Here is an 18,998-nt window from a genome sequence, read left to right as displayed (position 1 = left end):
CTCATTCTTACTGGCCTTGTGGGGATGGGTTAAATTGTTACACTTGATCGTGACTTGTATTGGTCTTGAGCCAGAATTCTACATTACTATTCCTATTCTCAGACATACCCTCAGCACAGAACTCTTGCGTATACATTAATACACTTGAAGAAAAATTCTTTTGAAGAAAGGACAGTGAGTATGGCCATTTTCACAATGTTGGTTCTTCCTATCCATGAATGAGGTTTGTCTTTCCATTTGCTGAAATATTCATTGATCTCTTTTTTTAGAGTATTGTAATTTTCACAGTATAGGTATTTTACTTCTTTTGTTAGATTAAATCCTAAGTATTTCATTTTTGGGGGTATTATTGTGAAAGGCATGGTTTCCCTGATTTCTCCCTCAGTGTGTTTGTGTACAGAAATGCTATCAATTTTTTAGCGTTGACTTTGTATCCTGCTACACTACTGAATTTGGTTATTAATTCTACGAGTTTTTTGTTGCAATTTGGTTATTAATTCTAGAAGTCTTTTGGTGGACTTTTTTCTCATTAACTTTATTGAAAATCAATAAGTATATAGCATATTAAAAATTGTAGACAAATATTGAAATGTGAAAGATATGAGATGTAGACAGTGAATTTCAGAGAAATATTTCTGAAATGAATACATAGCATGAAATTAATAGTAGATTGCACATTGTAAATAAGTTATTTACAAACTTAAATGAATATAACAATAAAAATTGTCCAGGATAAAAATGAAGAAGAAAGAATTTACAGATAAGTCATATAACAGTTTTCTCTGTGCCAAATTCAAGAATCTTATATTCATGTATTCGAATTCTCAAAGTAGAAGGGGGTAGGCAATAAATATTTAAAAATTTAAAATAGCTGATTTAGTTAAAATTATAATAAATAGGATCTCAAGTCCGCATCTTGTACAGCAATTAACCACTAAGAAGAATATATGCAGTGTATTATTTGTTGCAACTGTACTTCCGATTTGATTTGAAACTGTCTTATTGCTGTTTATCAGTAAAATTTTGAAAAAAAAATAAAATTATAGTACCACATTTTCAAGAAAAATGAAACTTTTTCACAAGAAATTTGGATAAAATTATACCAAGATACACAAAAATGAAATTGTCTAAAACTAATTGTACTGTTCATCAATAAACCTTTGAAAAAAATAAAAAAATAAAATAAAACTAATTCTAATGAAAAAAATCATTAAAGCATATACATCCTATGCATAAAAATATTAGCTATGAAAGAACAAAATTAAGTAGCATCTTATTTCACATTAGAAAAAAAAGAGCAAGTGTGTAAAAAAACTAGACTAATTAATTCAAAGGACTGAAATAAAAAAAAAAATCTGCCCTCATTTAATTGTGGAGTCTTCTATGTAGAATATCATGTCATCTGTGAATAATGATATTTTCACTTCTTCCTTTCTTATTTTGATTGCTCTCATTTCTTCTCTTGTCTAATTGCTCTGGCTAATGTTTCCAGAACTATATTGAAAGGAGTGGTGAAAGTGCATACCCTTGTCCTCCATAAATCAGACCCACATGAGTAAACATCATATTATCTCCCTAGTGTAAGAAACTGAAAGAGTAAGAAAAATCTAAAAGATACAATAGATAATGTGAAAGCAAAAAATAAATTTTCCAAAAGGAAAGAACAACTGGAATGTGGGAAAGCAGAAAAAAAAAAACAGAAAGAACAAAAGGAAAAAATACATATAAGATAGGTAAGATAAGATAATTGTGCTACTAACTTCTATTGGTCTATTGAAAGGAATGGTTAATGCTTAAATCATCTTGTTTTGAAATTCTGTATCATTTTTAATATATTTAAAAAATGTCTATAATCCTAAACATAAAAAAAACTTGAGAGAAGGACAGTGAGTTTGTATGTGACACAGGATAAGGAAAAATAGCACAATAACAGACATTTGATAATTTACTACAGTATGAACACAAACATCTTGCTATAAGAGCTAGTAAACACTTTTATATGATCAATTTCTTTTAAAAGCAATTAACCAACCATATAGGAAATACTATTTTTTTTATTAAAAGAGGGTTATTTTAAGATAGGTGAATATATTTCTTATAGTAATTTTATCTTAAGGAAAGATAATTTCCTAAGTAGTTCCACCCTATTCCAATATACAGATTCAGCAAAAGTTTTTCACCCAAGAAAACCCCTTAAAATCACATTTTTTTTTACTGTGAAAATCTTAAATCAGTTATCACATGATATTTTCATTGTGACTTATAATTGAAAATATCTTGGAATAATTACATAATATATTAGACTAACTGAAAGTAAATGGGTGTTCAAAGTATGAAAATTCTTCCTAACACCTCATTGTACCAGCTTCCTAAGGTACTGAACAGTTATATCTCTCTTTTTTCTCTAATATTTTTCTTTTTTTATTAAAAAAGAAAGAAAGAAAAACAACAAGAATGAAGACAAAAGCATAGCACCATAAAACAATAATCTAATATTTTTGTAACAATAGAAACAACTTAGGTCTGGGAAGATAGCTCAGTGGTTTAAGCACCTGCGTGGCAAGTGCAAGGACCCAGGTTTGATCCCTGGTCCACATTCTCTACTGGCCCTGCCAGCCACTGAAACTGGGCATGGTGGCACATCCTTGTAATTCCAGTGCTGGGGAGGCTGAGACAGGAGGGTTGCTATGAGTCTGAGCTGTGTAGCAAAGACCCTGTACCTAAATAAATCAATAAATACATAAATAAATATTTTTAAAGCAACTTAAAATGTTGGTCGCAATGATAACAGTACTTAGTACTATGAGACAGAGAACAGTGAATTGGGTAATTTACCTGAGCTGCCTCTTGCTGCTTTTTCAGCTGTTCAAGCATCTGCTGGAATTCGGCCTCTTTCTGCTCAGCCTCTTCCAGGGTGGCCTGATTCTGTTCCTCGTAGGCCATGGCCACCACAGCCAGGATCAAATTTATTAGATAGAATGAGCCCAGGAAAATGACCAGCACAAAGAATATCATGTAGGTTTTCCCAGCAGCACGTAAAGTCTGGAAGCAAAAAATATGACAATTATTTTTTTATGTCATTAACTGATAGCAGAACTGCACTATGAATGATCATCATATTGGTCACAAGTGCTCTTGATTCTTAGTTTTTTTTTGAGGTATTGGGGTTCGAACACAAGGCCACATGTTCTAGCTAAGTGTTGCATCTCACTTTCTTGTGTCGCTGGGATTACAGGTGCATGGTAGCACACACAGATCCTCCTACTTCTTCCACTGTGTCTTCAACCTTCACCTGGTCTTTCTTCTTTAACTTACACATTCCTACTCTGATCTCTAGGAGGGAGTCCTTGGATTTATCAAGAGTAAAATAAATGCAGTTATTTCTACATCCACTTCATTCATCACCTCCCACCCAAGAGATCATACTTGAGGAGGGAGTAGGCATTGCTGAGGTGGATATGCGTTTATTATATGGGAATCTGTTATGGTTTGTGTCTAGGTGTCCCCCCAAACCCTCATGCAGTCATTGGAGCAGCTTCTGGAGTTTGTGATTGATTACTGTGGGTGTGGATGCTGCACCTGCCCTGGGGCAGGTAATTTGCATTACAATGTAAGGAGGGAAGAGAAGCTAGCTGCTTGAGCTGCTGCTGCTCCTCCTTTTGTCTCTTGCTCTTTGCCGCCACCATGAAAGCTTGCTTTCTGCTATGTGCTACTCTGCCTTGGAGCCAGCTGAGTGTGGACTGAAACCTCCAGCAACAGTGAGTAAACAAAACTTTCCTTCTTTCAATTTGAGTGTTAGGTATTTGTCCCAGTAATGAGAGAAGAGTAACTAAGACAGAATCTGTGTTCAAAAAGAGTAAGAAATATGATCTGAGTAAGGAGAAAAGGGACAGATTACTTTGTATCACTCCACTTACTATGTATCATAATCAATGGGATAGAGGAGCTCAAGTATCTGGATTTCAGGCTGTATTCTACTGTAGTTTAGATTTTATGATTCAACTCATATTTTTATTTACTTCTACTTAAATGCAGTATGTATCTCTTCAGATTCTTACCAGTTGGTAAAGATTTTCCCAAAAGTCCTGAGTCATCAGTCGAAACAGGGATAAAAATGCCCAACTGAAGGTATCAAAGCTTGTGTAACCATAATTAGGGTTTCTACCAGCTTTTACACACATATATCCTTCGGGACACTGGCTATAAATAGGAAAAAAGAAAGATTTGTTTTGTTTTGTGTCTTTTTGAGACAGGGTTTCACTTTGTAGTTCAGGTTTCCCTTAAACTCATTTTGAAGCCCTGACTGGCCCTGAACACACAGTGATCTTCCTGCCTCAGCCTCTGCAGTTCTGGGATTGTAGGTATGTACCACCATGCTCAGCAAAAAGAAAAGAAAAAGAAGAGTAATGTAAGAAATTGTGCTGATATTTTATTCTGGTAGGTTCCTCCACATATTATCTAGCCCAATGATTTGCCATTTCAAAGGATACTAGTATAACTAATATGTTTGTAACTTTTAGGACTGGAGATGTAGTTCAGCAGCACAAATGTCAATGCAAGGTCCTGAGTTCAATTTCCTGCACTAGAAAAAAAATCTTAGTACAGAGGATACAGGATCTATAGGGTCTCACTACGTAGATCGGACTCATAGTGACCAGCCTGTTTTTTTAGCCTCCCAAGTGCTGGGATTACAGATGGTGCCACCAACTCAGTCTCAGTTGCCATTTTAGCACACCGCAGGGGTTAGGGCCAGCACTGCACACCAGGGATCGAACTCTGGCCGCTGTGCTCTGCCTAAGCAAGAGCTTTAGTCCGCTGAGTTATCAGGCTGGCCCTAAAAAAAAAAAAAACTTTTAACTTAGTATAATTTTTCTAGCCACTAGTTGTAATGATCAACGTATGGGACAGAATTGCTAACAACATTTTATGAAGCTTTTTCTCTTTATAATTAGCATTGAAACAGAATTCTCTTTCATTTTTCTTTCCTGTGGAGTCACAAAAGTAGATTCCTAGATCAATACGCTTGCTAGGGGAATCAGTATTATGACTAAGAGTACTACTTTTTCACAGCAAAAGCTTACCTAGTATTTAAAGGATATCACGGTTTTTAAATAACCTTAATAATAGCGAATTGATATGCACAAAGTTTGTTGAATGCTATCAGTTTCCACAAGAGAAAATATACATATATAATGCTTGCGTGCACATGTACGCGTTTGTGGCTTACCCCGCATCCGAGCTATTTCCACATAGCAGAGCATCTAAAAAACCCTCCAGGAAATAGTGATACCCTGTTTGGAAATAGAAAATCAGAGGAAGACGTTTGCACTGTTAAAAAGGCTAAATTGCTGACAGCAAGATCAAGTCCTACTTTGAGGATCACCGAGCGATTTTAACCATTTCATGTAATTTGTTCAAAGGCAAATATTTACCACTTTCCCTCCAAATACTAAGTATTGTATTAAGGCTATTAGCTATTAGTTATGCTAGGTGAGCATAACATTATCTCAGACTTTCTAGAAAACTTCTTACCTTCTTTCAACCTCCAGATAAACTATCACAACTTCTGAGAAATTTGCCTCAACCCCCTGCTTCCCTCCCACTAAACACTGGCAGAATTAAGACTCCAGTACTGTGTTTCCAGGGACACACATTCACTTACGGTGTTATTATTTTTTTTTAATTTTTTTAAACATTTATTTAGAGAGTGTGTGTGTGTGTGTGTGTGTGTGTGGCCAGCTCAGCCCACCAGGGGGCGGGGCTGGCAGGCATGTGGTGCTGGGGGATCGAACCGCCGTCCCTGTGCTTTGCCAAGCTTGTTCCAAGTAGGTGCTTTAGACCACTGAGCCATCTCTCCAGCCCCATCACTTATGGTATTATTATACTAATAATCCTATGTCATTATACTCATCATTCTGTTTTCAGTGTTATGACTACGATTTCTCTAAAAGTCACAATGGTTAATTTTTTTTTTTATGTCACTAGTATTTCATACATGGTAACTTTCCAGTAAAATTTATTGAATAGATAAGTAAACAGATGACAGACAGAGAATAAAATAATAATTGTTGGATTTTGTAAGAAGATTTATTTATTTTGAGATGGGGTCTTGTTGTGTAGTTAAGATCGGCCTGGACTCCTTCGGTAGCCCAGGTTGGCCTTGAGCTCACAGCTATCCTCCTGCCTCAGCCTCCCAAGTGGTGGAATTGCAACAAGAATAACTTTCAGATGCTAAATTATCATAGCAATAGTTCATGTATAATTCTGTAAGGATATAGAACCACATGAGGGAAAATGCCATTTAAATTTCCAAATATACTGACTTTTTGAATTAGAGATGAAACATTGATATTGCTTTTTAAAAAACTTTTAATTAGAATTAAAGTGAAAGAATTCTGCTACATTCTGGATGAAATTTTGATATCATATATTTATAAATAAAGTTTTGTCCTTTAATTTTATTGATCTAGAAACTTTAATCTGGAGAAAATATAATTTTAGTCATAGTGTTTACTGTAGTTACAATGCATTTAATTTTCTATTACTTTTTTCTTGGGGGCAAGGGTCTACAGAGTGTTCAGGGTCTCACTACTAGATGGGACTCATAGTGATCTGCCTGTTTACAGCCTCCCAAGTGCTGGGATTACAGGAATGCACCACCACACCCAGTATTAATTGTCATCTCAGCATGCTCTGGGGGTGGGGCCAGCACAGTAGGCCTGGGGATTGAACCCCCAGCCCCTGGGCCTGCTTACAGGTGCTTTAATCTGCTAAGTTATTTGGCTGGCCCTTCTATCACTTTTAAAACTAAATCATTTTACTTATAGAAGCATTTGTTTCAAAATAATCTTTTTTTCCCCCCAAAAGCTGGAATACTATTAAGACAAAAGATAATAACCATATTTTTAGAGCTGAAAATAATTTCAAGTATTCTTGCTTTCTTTTAATTTCAGTTTAAGAAAAATATAGTTCACTACCTTTTTACTAAGAGAGTAAACTCTAATTTATATTCTTACACTTAGTGTCTTGATTTCAGATAAATGTTAAACTAACAACAAATTTAGAAGTTTGGTTACTGCAGTGAATTTCTGGCCAACACACAAAGTGAGTAAGTCAAATTTGTGTTTTGCTCTTGTCGTATAAGGCATTTTTCTTAATCTGGGGTTTAAGAACTGTTTGTAAAGTACTGTTAACATACCACTGAATATTGTGGATAGCTAAACAAAGATTTTGTTGCAGATCTACAGCTATAAGGAAACATTGATTATATGTCTTTATTTTTTCTTTTCTAGGAAGCTATCTTTTCTTTAAGGCTTATAAAACACCTGTAATTTCTGTGACCAGTTCTACTTGTTCCATACAGCTATCACTGGATTTTGTTTTCCATTTTTTTTTCTCCAAATAATAAATATATATCTATATGTAAGCACATGTTGAGTTTAGATTTTATATATTTTTCTATATTAACTTACTTCCTTTTCTAATAATCATGCTCTATGAGTTTCTGTTTTTGAAATATGGACTACTAGATAATGAAATTAAAGAAAAGAGAAAATTGTGCTTACTTTTATTGGTACTTTAAAAAGAGTGTTATACCAATTACTTTTCTATCCTTCTAGAATAGATTATTTTAGCATTCAACTATTTTGTCTAAATGCTTGAAACAAAGATAAACCAATTCTCATAATTTCTCTTATTTGACATTTTCTTATTCTCTATTATTTTTCTGATATTTAAGTGAATGTAATTTTCTTTCTCTTTGATGTAGTATTAATTCTCAAAAAGAACGTTTAGCCTTAGATCCTATGTGATTTCCATAAACCATCAGAATATTTTATTAAACAGTTAGTACCCACAAACCATTATTTTCTCCAGTGCCCTGGTGATTTCTGGCATTCTGTTGTTAAAATTTAACAGGGTACACTGCATAGCACATTCGAATTTACAGAGGGTGCTCACATACTTGTGATCCCTCAGTTGTCCCTACTACCACAGGAAGAGCGTACGGTGAGGAAGAGCCTGGGAAATTCCCTTTTCCTGAGTTCTTCTGCCTCTCACATGATGGCGCAGTGTAAAGAGGTGTTTGGGTGTCACATTAAGAGCTGTTGCCATTTAAAAAATTGAAATATGTGCAAACCATTAATCAGTGATTAATACTTATTCTTTAAAATTTGTTAAAATTTCTTACAGAAATAGAAATGACCTTATTTAAAATCCATGGAAGAGGCTACAGAATGGAGTTAAGTGGTCAAACTCCTTTAGCAAAGGGCATAGAAAAAAGACAAGCTAAATAAATCAAATTTATGGGGGCCAGGGAGATGGCTCAGTAGAATAAATGCTTCCCCGGCAAGTGCAAGGATCTGAGTTCAATCCCTGGTTCTGCCCCCCAAAGAAAAACAAAAAAGAAAAAAGGAAAAGATTAAACGAGACATTGCAAGTAATATAAAACATTAAAAAATCATGAAAATAAATCAAATTTAGGGCAAAGAAATATTAAATATAAGTGGGGTTTTTAATATTTTTTCTGTATTTAGGATAGGGTCTACAGGGTGTACAGGGTCTCACTATATAGATGGGACTCGTAGTGATCCTCCTGCTTTCAGCCTCCCGAGGGCTGGGATTACAGGCATGCTCCACCACGCCCGGTCTCACTTGCTGTCTCAGTGCGCCCTGGCGGCAGGGCCGGCAAGGCGAGCTAGGGATCGAACCCTGGCCACTGCGCTCTTCCTAAGCAGGTGCTTTAGTTCACTCAGCTATCTATCAGGCAGGCCCTGATTTTAAATAATTTGATTGGACAATTTTTAAAGAGACAACAATCTCTTCATTATGCTCTCATTTTTAGTTTGTCTACACCTACATGAAAGGCAAGTGAACAATGAAAAAAGCTCCAATACATATAACACAAAGTCTTACTTGAATCTTGAATATATGATTTCCAGTCAAACTCATACACAGTCTCATTTACAAGTGTGCCATTGTAATCCATGGTAACATTCTTCTCTATGCTGTGTTCCTCCAGGGAAGCATTGGTAGGAGGCCATTGCACACATTTATTCCGCAGGTTGCCCATGAAGAGCTGCAGGCCTATGAGTGCAAACACACTCAGACAGAACACGGTCAGGATCATGACATCGGACAGCTTCTTCACCGACTGGATCAGCGCCCCCACGATGGTCTTCAGGCCTGGAAGAAGAGGCCTGATGCTATGAAGAGGTCATGCATCTGGGATCGGAAATGCTTCGTACACATCTCTTAAAAGTGGAATCCATGCATAAGTCTCAAAATGTCATGTTGGTGGAGGGTAACTCTCAGTGGAGGGCTGAAGAGCTCATGAGCATGAACTCTGAAAGTTTAATGATCCCAGAAATACAATAATGCAGTGTAGCTCCCGCCACATTATAATGGGAGGAAATAATTGAAGTTCATGGTTCTTGAGAAATCTGTATTAAGGAGAGGGCCTCAGATTTTTCCTCTTTGGCTAGTGAGGATTAGCCACACTTTCTCTAGGATTGTCAATTTTATAACAAGTTACCTGAATAAATGTTTCATTTCCTACCAATAAACAGGAAAAATTTTGCTATAAAACTGGGGGTAGATTAAAGTTCATTTTAAAATAAATCCTCCATGTAGACCCATGCAAGTATTTATTATATTATACCTTGTTTTTTATGCAAAAAGCTTAGAATATTTGTTGTCTATGCATATGCTCCAATGACTGTAATGAATATGAAATCAGACCTTGCCCTTGCCAGGCAGGTGCTTATGTCACTGAGCTATGTCCCCAGCCCGCGACTCTAACTTTCAACAGGAAACAAATTATTTTAAACAGGCTGAATCTGTAAAAGCACAAAGGGTCACTCTAAGTTTTTAACTTAGCTCTCACCTGGAATGACTGAGATCGTTTTCAAAGCTCGGAGAACTCTGAATGTTCTCAACGCTGAGACATTGCCCAGGTCCACAAACTCTGTCACATATCTGTAGTAGGGAGTTCACACACAAACACAATAACAAAATACAAATGAACAGTTGTAGGTGCCTGTGCTTCACACTCTTTCTTCCCCTGAGTTGTGTAAGTAGTTTTCCAAGTTCTTGAGAATGTGAGATTGCAAAGAACTTAAAAAGAGCTTCGTTTACACATTCTTTGATATACCTGTCCAGTTAAACTCAGTTACTCAAGATTTGAGCAGAATTTATGTTGTTTGGTTCTTTTAAAGACTTTCCTGGCTAGGGCTGGGGAGATGACTCAGTAGGATAAGCGCTTGACTGGCAAACGTGAGGATCTGAGTTCAATCCCCGGTTCAGTGAAAAAAAAAAAAAAAGAAAAAAAAAGAAAAAAAGACTTTCCTGGTGATTTTAAGTGATCAATATTTGAAGTGGCAAGTTAGGAATTAGAATATATTGCTTGTAGCTTTATTTTCATAGTTTAAGGTCATTAGCTAACCATAAACTACAAAGTGTACATCCTTGCTGCCATTTTGGAAATCAGTGTAATCAACGTTATGTGTAATATAGAATTAAGTAAAAAGAAAATATTGTTTATGGATTCAGGATTTCAGTTAGGAAAAAATGAATTTACCTGAGATATTTAGGCATGAAAAAAACAGGTCATCTTATTGCCTTTTTGTACAAAATATGCTCTTTCTAGTGTAACTTTTAAATAAAATTAGGCAAATTAAAAACAATATTTTATGTTATCCAAAGCTGTCCCTGCCATTATTGTTATTTTATTCTGAAGAAAGAAAATCTCCAATTGAATTTTTTTTTTTTTTTTTTTTTTGTATTTTAGGACAGGGTCTATAGGGTCTATAGGGTCTCATTGTGCAATGATCCTCCTGTTTACAGCCTCCCAAGTGCTGGGATTATAGGTGCACACCACCATGCCCAGTCTCAATCGCTGTCTCAGCACACCCTGGGGGCAGGGCTGGCACAGCAGCCCTAGGTGTTGAACTCCCGGCCCCGTGTCTGCCTAAGCAGGCACTTTAATCTGCTGAGCTATTTGGGTGGCCCTTCCCAGTTGAATTCTTTTAAAATGTGACCAGATGGAATGGGGAAAAATTGGCTCATCAGGATCAGGTCTGAAATACCACACTGCTTGCCCAGGAAGGCAGGCTCCCATGGGAAGGTGGAAGGTTAGGGGTGCTGGCTCACATAGTCCCCCACATTTTGCAATCACCTATTCCTAAAGGATTTCTCATTGTTTTTTTCCAGTTCTTTTTCTGGGGAAGTTTACCACTAAAAAGTAAAAAGAGACACAGGAATTTTGCATATTACTGAATACACATGGAGAGCAAAAAGCACATCAACATCAGATACAGTTCATGTTGAGTGTAAAAGAAGAGATGAAAGAGATCATAAATAGAAAGAGGAGAGGAAGAAAGGGCTCAGGTGAGAAATGAAACAGAAGCAGAGAGAATTTATGTGTTTATGAGCCTGTATGATCAGTCTGTTGGTAGAATCATAATTTGTCAAATTAATGTAATAGAATAAGTCCTTGCCTGGCAAGCACAAGGTCCCAAGTTTGATTTCTGGTCCAGAAAAAAAAAAAGACATGCAAATTGATCTAATACACCAGATGCCTTCATGTTTCTTGTTAGTTTGAGGTTTAGAGAATTATGCTGCTAGTAGAAATTTATGTTTTTGTAATTCTATCAAAGTAATAAAAAAAAAAGCTGTTCATGAGCATGCATGCAGAGGTAAGGTCAGTACAAATTTGCGGAAACAGTAGAATTGTTTGTGCCTGTAACCTATAAGACCATTTTTGTGGATATAGTAAAAATATATGCACTTTTTTTGGGTACCAGAAATCGAGCTCAGGACCTCTGCTTGCCAGGCTGGCACTGTGCCACTGAGCTATATCCCTGGTCCTTACATGCACATTTTTATGGTAAGTGAGTGAGTGAGTGTGTGTGTGTGTGTGTGTGTGTGTGTGTGTGTGTGAAATATAAAATTTGCTTGTGTTTGTTACAAGTGAAAATTGTTTCGAGTACCACAAAGACTTCACGCCCTGATGAAGATGTAGTGCCATCTGTTACATCAATTAAAATGGAGCCTAAGTGTTACAAATTATTCCCAAATATTCTTAGGTAAAGCAAGCCCATTCTTAAAAAAACTAAATACTAATAGAAAACCGAGTTACAGTCCTTTTTGAAGTCTCAAAAGCACTCACGCGAAGGTAATGACAGTGAAGTCAAGCCAGTTCCATGGATCTCGAAGGAAAGTAAAATCTTCTAAACAGAAGCCTCTGGCAATAATTTTTATGAGCGATTCAAAAGTATATATCCCTGTGAAGGTGTACCTAGAAATAAGTATTAAAATTGATAAAGTAATATTTTTCTTTCAAAACATGACAGTTTCTTATCCCTCAGTCAGTAGAAGTGATGAAAACTAAATTATGGCAACAAAATAGGTTGGTTTTATTTTTAGAGAACTAAAGCATAGTTTTAAGTTTAAGTTTAACTTCCTAATACTAAGAGCTTTAAAAGAATGTGATAAACGTGTTCCATATAAAGTTGGTCTAGCTATGGTCTGAATTGTCGTGGTATTGACAGAAATGAATAGAGCCTCCTGAGAATTAGCCAGTGGAATACCCCATCACTAGTATTGTGGAACCACAGAATGATTTTCCTTTAGAAGGCAAAAATTTCTTAATTTTAATGATTTTTTAAGAATGAGAAGACATTGACAAGTTAGCAATTTTTACATTTTTAGGTAATATACTCAGCAAAGGAGTTTGCTAGAATCCAAGCAGATAATTTTGAATTCTAAGTGGTGAAAATCTAAGTCTGAGCACAATGTTGCACTAACTCAGAAATTTTCTATTTAGAGTTTGGAATTGGTGGGTGGTATAAAATTACAGATGGTAGAGTAACTGAAGACCTTGAGGTCCAGCTATCAACATCAATGTTTTAGGAATTCTTTGCATACAAAGGTGTGTTATTTCTTATAAATTTGTCTGTTTTTTATGGGTACCATCCTGGGAGTGTCAAGGGCAGGGGTCTTGGCAGCAGCTCTGAGGCAGTCAGGGTGATCAGCTGGGAACTACAGCACAGTTGTGGGACCAGGGGTGGAGCTTGACTGTAGAAGCCACCACTACAGGGTCTTCCAACCTGTCCTCTTTACCCTGAAGGGAGCCCTCAGGTTCTACAATCTTGAATTTTTTTTAAGCCAAAGTTTTGGGGACCACACTTGAAACTGGTCCTGACAGGAAGCGAGTGTGCTTGAAGGAAAGAGAGCTTTGTGAGAGTTAGCATTGTCCTCTCGTGGCATCTGTAGCTTTCTCTCCTCGACTCTTCACTTACTGAATTAGTTGCGAATTTGAGCATAAGAATCTGTGGGTCTTTTCTGAAATTGTTTTTACTTCATTTCCAGGGACAGTGATATCCTAACAGAGCAGTGGTGAGAGTCCGAGCATAATGAATTTCTGGTGACTGTCAGGTATTAAAGCAGATCTAACACCAGCAGACCTAAAGGACTGTGCAGGGCAATTCTTTCTGCACAATGTGTTTACAAACGGCCTTAAGGTAAATGTTTTTCAGTTTTATTTCAAGGATACATAAAGGCATAACTTTAAAATACTAAGTATACATATTATTTTAATTATTTAAAATATGAATTGAACTTACTCTACATTCTTTGTCCAGTCAGGAGGGTTACTCATTGTCATAAACACACAGTTGGTCAAAATAGTGCACATAATTAGCATGCTGAATAATGTAGGTTATTGTTAAGGAACATACAAAAGAAAATCCAAATTCAGTTATTATATTGTGTAAAACTAACATTGAAAAGCCGGAAATGGGGCTCAGTTAAGACTCAGTGACAAATATACTGTGGATGAATCATCTAAATACTTTGAATTTTAGTTTCTTCATATGTAAGGCATAAATAATAGTATCTTCACAGAGTAATTGCTTAGAGAGATGGCATTATGCACTATAAGGTGTTGCTTCTGCAACTTTTATTTCTTGAGACCGTGTCTCATTGTGCAGCCCAGCGTGGCCTGGAATTTACCACCCTTCTGCCTCAGTCTCCCAAATGCTTGGATTAGAGGTGTGTGCATTCATACCTGGCTGACTTCTGCAACTTTGACAGTCTGTATAAATATATCTTAGAGAACTTTCATTGAGAGGAGTATTTATGCATCTGGACTTGCACAGTTTCTAAGCAGAAAACAGCATGTTGAACCAATTCAGACAAGCAGAATAGCCAATTAGGAGGGAAGACACATCCTGGCAATAAGGAATTTTTTCAACACATGTTATGCCATATAGATCAGTGTATGAAAACAATTTATAATCAAAGGTCAGCATGTTGCTAGGTGTTGGGTTATTCTACTTCAACTGAATTTATGCAAGGGAATCAGAACTTCACAAAATGAAAAGTCAATTTTCTTGATAAGACATCATGATGTCAGTGTTGACTTCACTTTGAGACCATCATCTGAAGTGAAATCAGACACATAAACTTAAGTACCAATAGTTCTTCTTCTATGAGAGCTCAGAAGTGTAAGTAAGAAACAAAATAAGGGACAGACAATGAGAAACAGGAAGATAGATCTTTTACAAAAGGGAAAGGGCCAAGAGATCAAGGGAGAGGGGACGAGAATCAGGGACAGGGAATGAGGAAGAATTTCATGGGGAACATGACCATTACGGACCAGAAATGTGGACATAGAAAATAAAACTGAAAGCTAAGAAAATGACTGGATGGTGTGACTGTAATGAAATTTCAACATAGTGAGAGATCTCCAGCAGGAGACCTCGTCCTCTCTGCACCACTGATCCGCTGCCTGCGGATCCACTTACTGTATACAGTTTTTAGAAATCAGACAACAAGGCCTCAGTTCTAGAGAAATTAGATAACTTGGCATAGAACTATAGAACACAGGTTTTCTGCTTTCAGTTCCAATCGTATCCTTTCCTCTACTGAGTACTTGCCCAAACAAAAATTTTCCATAAGTGAAAAAGAAAATTTTCATCAAATGACCACATGATGGCACTACAAATACAAAGACAGGAAAATATCTTAAGTGTCAAAACCTTGAACTCTTTTGCTATCATCTTAAAAATAGAATGGTCTTTTCGTTTTGGTGGTTTTTGGTCTTGTGGACTTTTTCTTTCTGTTTTATTTATTCATTTTTTTGGCAATGCTGGCTGCCCACCGCGGGCTCTTGCTCTCACAAGTGCGCTACCATGGACCTGTGCCTCCGGCCCAGACTTCACGATTTTAGAATCAATTAAAAAAGAAAACCAGGGATACAAGCTTGGACAATTGGGATAGATTTTCTACATTTATTAGTGGCCACATAGTCAGAAAAGTTTTACACTGATAAAGTTAATAGGGGAAGATAGTTGTAGAAACCTTTGAACACCAATGGGAATCACAAAGCCGAGTCTCCTAAGACCATTCGGAAATATAATCTTAGCTTCTTTCATGAACTTCCAGAGTCTTTACTAGACAATCAGTTCTTCATTATAGAGTCATAATTCAGTGACTTAAATCTGAATTTCAGCCAGGATTCCAGGGCATCGTATGCAAAAACCATCAGCAAAGTTCAAGGAGTAGCTATGTATAGATTTTCCGGAGTCTCTGAATATGCTTTGTAGAAAATATACCTACCAGTTTATTCTAAGGTACACTAAGATGTTCCACATCATAGCTAAGGTTAATTCTGATTCAGGAAGTAGATTTGTTTATCATATCATTATTCATTGAAAATTCTACACATCTTTGTATGCAGACAGTGAAGATAAACATGGCTATCTTGTCATTTTGTAGCATTTAGTATATACAAGTAATATTTTGAAATAAAACAACCATATATACATATATATATATAATGTTAAAGACTTTCTAAATTTAAGTGATTCCTTTGTGTTTAATCAACTTTAGGAATAAGGTTTCTATAACAAATGAAGATACAAAATCTGAGTGATGAAATGTATAGAACATGGATATTTCCCAATTTACCTTTATATTTAGCTACAAAATATTATCAATTATGTATAAATAATTAATATTAATAACTTGAAAAAGGATATGAATGTACCAAAATCTTAATTGCTATTTTCCTAAGAGGATTGAAGGGAGTTAAAATGTACAGGGCGGAGGTGGCACTGAACCGGAAGATGGCCTTCCCTTTATTCAATACTATAAAAGTCTGTAAGACAGGAACACAACAAAGAAGTGTAAAAGCATAAACCACTTAAATGTCATCATCTTCAATAATGAATCATTTCAGTGTTGTACGAGACATCATGGAAATCACCACTTTTCTATGTGCACCAGGAACACAGACTGTACGTCCCTGGATCTCTTCTTAGCTAGGGAAGAAATCTAATATTAACACTTACCTGTTTTACTTGATACTTACTTGCAGTTTTGTTGTACTTAGGCCACTTAGTCAGAGGAATTCTTCTTTCCTTATTATTTTACATGTCTGTGTTAAATGAAAGTTGAGGTGTGTGCACATTTCATTTCTGTTTAGAGTGTTAAGATACTGTCACTTTAATAATAATTTCAGCTTTCCCATTATAAATATCTTGAAAATTAATACTGAGGACTACAGCCATTAAATAAAACTGATAAACATTTTTGAAGAGAATAGTTCTTTACATTTCTGCTTATAAAATACTAATTTTATTTTATTTATGCGGAACCAGGGGTAGAACTCAGGACGTTATGCTTGCTAGGCAGGCGCTTATGCTGCTGAGCTATATCCCCAGCCTTGTGCTTATAAAATAAACATTGTAGCTCCAAGGCTAACAGAAAATAAAAGCATTCACCATCCAACTCACTCTTGCATTGGATGAGTATAACCCAGTAATTGATTTCTAGAGGCCAAGCTCCCTGGAGAGTATCTGCTGACCAGAAGTGCTAAATTCTGTATTGGAATTCCCAAGTTAGCTGACATATTGAATTCTAATTCCAATTCACTGTCTGTTTCTTTCCTTTCTTTCTTTCTTTCTTTCTTTCTTTCTTTCTTTCTTTCTTTTTTTTTTAATTTTAGGGAAGGATCTACAGGGTGTTCAGGGTCTCACTACTAGATCGAACTTGTAGTGATCTGCCTGTTTTACAGCCTTCCAAGAGCTGGAATTACAGAAGCACATCACTACGCCCAGTCTCAATTGTTATCTCAGTGCGCCCAGGGGACAGGGCCAGCGTGGCAGGACCAGGGATCGAACCCCTAGCCCCTGTGCTTGCTTGCAGATACTTTAATCTGCTGAGCTATTTGGCCAGCCTCACTGTCTGTTTCTTATAGCACTTTCTTTGGTCAGAGGAAAAAAACTCAGAGCTTTGGAAGAACCTGGGGATCCAAGAATTCCATCCAGAAAAAATTAGACTTTTTGGTAACAACTGGTAGTGTGCAGACAAGAGATTTTAGAAGCAGCATGCATTAGTGCATAAAAGATTCTGATCCATTCTATTGTGCTCGGAAAGAGCCAGACGTGGCCACAGCTGCTTTCCTCGTGGAGAACATGCAAAGCAAAGATAATTTCAAGCTTTTTAATTTTACTTCTCTTTTAGCAGTGCCGGGGATTGAATGCTAGACCTTCCTTACACAACCACAGCACTGCTGATCTAGGAGCCTAGCACAGCTTTTTTGAATCAGTGCAGTAGCTTTGTTTTTAGACTTTGGAGGTTTATTTGCATGGAGCTCATTATGACAAAGAAAGCCACAACTTTAAATTTACTTTCTATTAATAGCCCCAGAAAATGCTTTGCTTTCTACTGATAAGCTTCAGGTTATTGACACATTTCTCATTCCTTTCCCTCTCTACCATCAAGTTTTCAGATAATTATTTCAAATATTACTCGAGTTGTGGTTTGAAAATAGCACTCACTTTCTTGGGTGAATAGAAGTGAAATCTACTCTGAAAATAGGGATCACAAGATAAACACAAATATTGAGAAGACATTTGGATTTAGAAACTTGCAAACAATTTGACAAACTAACTGCATGTCCATTGAATCTTTTAACAAAATGTGGGAGGCAGCACTTTGTGTGTCAGAATTCCATTAAATGTTTTAGAAATCAATTTTTCTAGACTTTGAATAGATGGAATGGAGCTAGAGAAGCTTGCCTTTAAGCTTATCCTTTGTATTCTTGCTATCAAGTTTGAAAGACTCACTCCAGATCATAAAGAAAATTGTAACATGAAGTCAATTTACAGGAAGTTTGCGTCTGCGCTTTCTGAGGAAAAACTAACTGCTGACGATATTTAGTTAGTCTTTTTTTAAAAAAACTGATTCATCCAGTGCTCTGTCCCTAAATGACATTGTGAAATCATCATAAAACATGTACAGAGTTCTGTCGTACAGATGCCTTTGCCCTAGGGAATAGGAGCGTGCAAGGACACAGAAGGGCAAACGCGAGTTAACTCAGGACTACATATGGTCCACCATTCAGAACTCCTGCACACGGCTTCACTCTCTTAAAATATGCATGAAAACATGAAAGCTATAGTTAGAGAACTAGTAAAAAAATAACGTGGAAAGTATACGCAAACAGAATCTCCCTAGGTGTGGCGGAGCAATATATAATTCCAGTATTATGGAGAGCCAAGGTTAGTAGACATATTGTAAGCAGTCAGATTTCCTCCTCCTTCCTCCTCCTTCCTCCTCCTCCCTCCTTTTTTTTTTTTTTTTTGAACCAGGGATTGAACTCAGGCCCTCATGCTTGCCAGGGAAGGGCTTATTCCACTGAACCATCACCCCGGTCCCTGGTTGATCTCTTCTTCAAAAGGTCCTTATTCATTCTATGTACAGTTGCTATATGACCTGCTTCCCCACTGGATCGATATTATCTAAGCAGCCAAACTTGTCATCCTATTGATTGATCATAGTTTTGTACCACATTGTACCCATCTTGATCAGAAAATTTGGGACACTACCGAGGTACAAGACGTTACAGTACAAGTTCTCATATGTCCTGAGTCTTAATTGACCTTAGAAGGCTAGGGCCAAAATGTTGGCTTTCCTTGTAGCCCTCCTTTTTC

General features: G+C 36.5%; 1 protein-coding gene across 1 annotated transcript in view; it reads right to left on the bottom strand.

The window, feature by feature from the left end:
* Scn1a (sodium voltage-gated channel alpha subunit 1) overlaps positions 1–18,998 on the bottom strand; it is a 172,278-nt gene that overhangs the window by 52,663 nt on the left and 100,617 nt on the right. Inside the window, exons 4-11 of the mRNA XM_004646393.2 lie at positions 16,041–16,159; positions 13,623–13,712; positions 12,167–12,295; positions 9,884–9,975; positions 8,914–9,183; positions 5,228–5,291; positions 4,059–4,200; positions 2,836–3,042 (exon numbers count right to left, since the gene is read on the bottom strand). Of these exons, the coding sequence (XP_004646450.1) occupies positions 2,836–3,042; positions 4,059–4,200; positions 5,228–5,291; positions 8,914–9,183; positions 9,884–9,975; positions 12,167–12,295; positions 13,623–13,712; positions 16,041–16,159 (1,113 nt within the window). The remainder of the gene's footprint in view (positions 1–2,835; positions 3,043–4,058; positions 4,201–5,227; positions 5,292–8,913; positions 9,184–9,883; positions 9,976–12,166; positions 12,296–13,622; positions 13,713–16,040; positions 16,160–18,998) is intronic.

Source organism: Octodon degus, unplaced genomic scaffold (assembly GCF_000260255.1).
Source record: "Octodon degus isolate 3935 unplaced genomic scaffold, OctDeg1.0 scaffold00267, whole genome shotgun sequence".
NCBI classification, from domain to species: Eukaryota; Metazoa; Chordata; class Mammalia; order Rodentia; family Octodontidae; genus Octodon; species Octodon degus.
The sequence above is the reverse complement of the archived record's forward strand: the minus strand, read 5'-3'. Positions and strand labels throughout refer to the sequence as shown.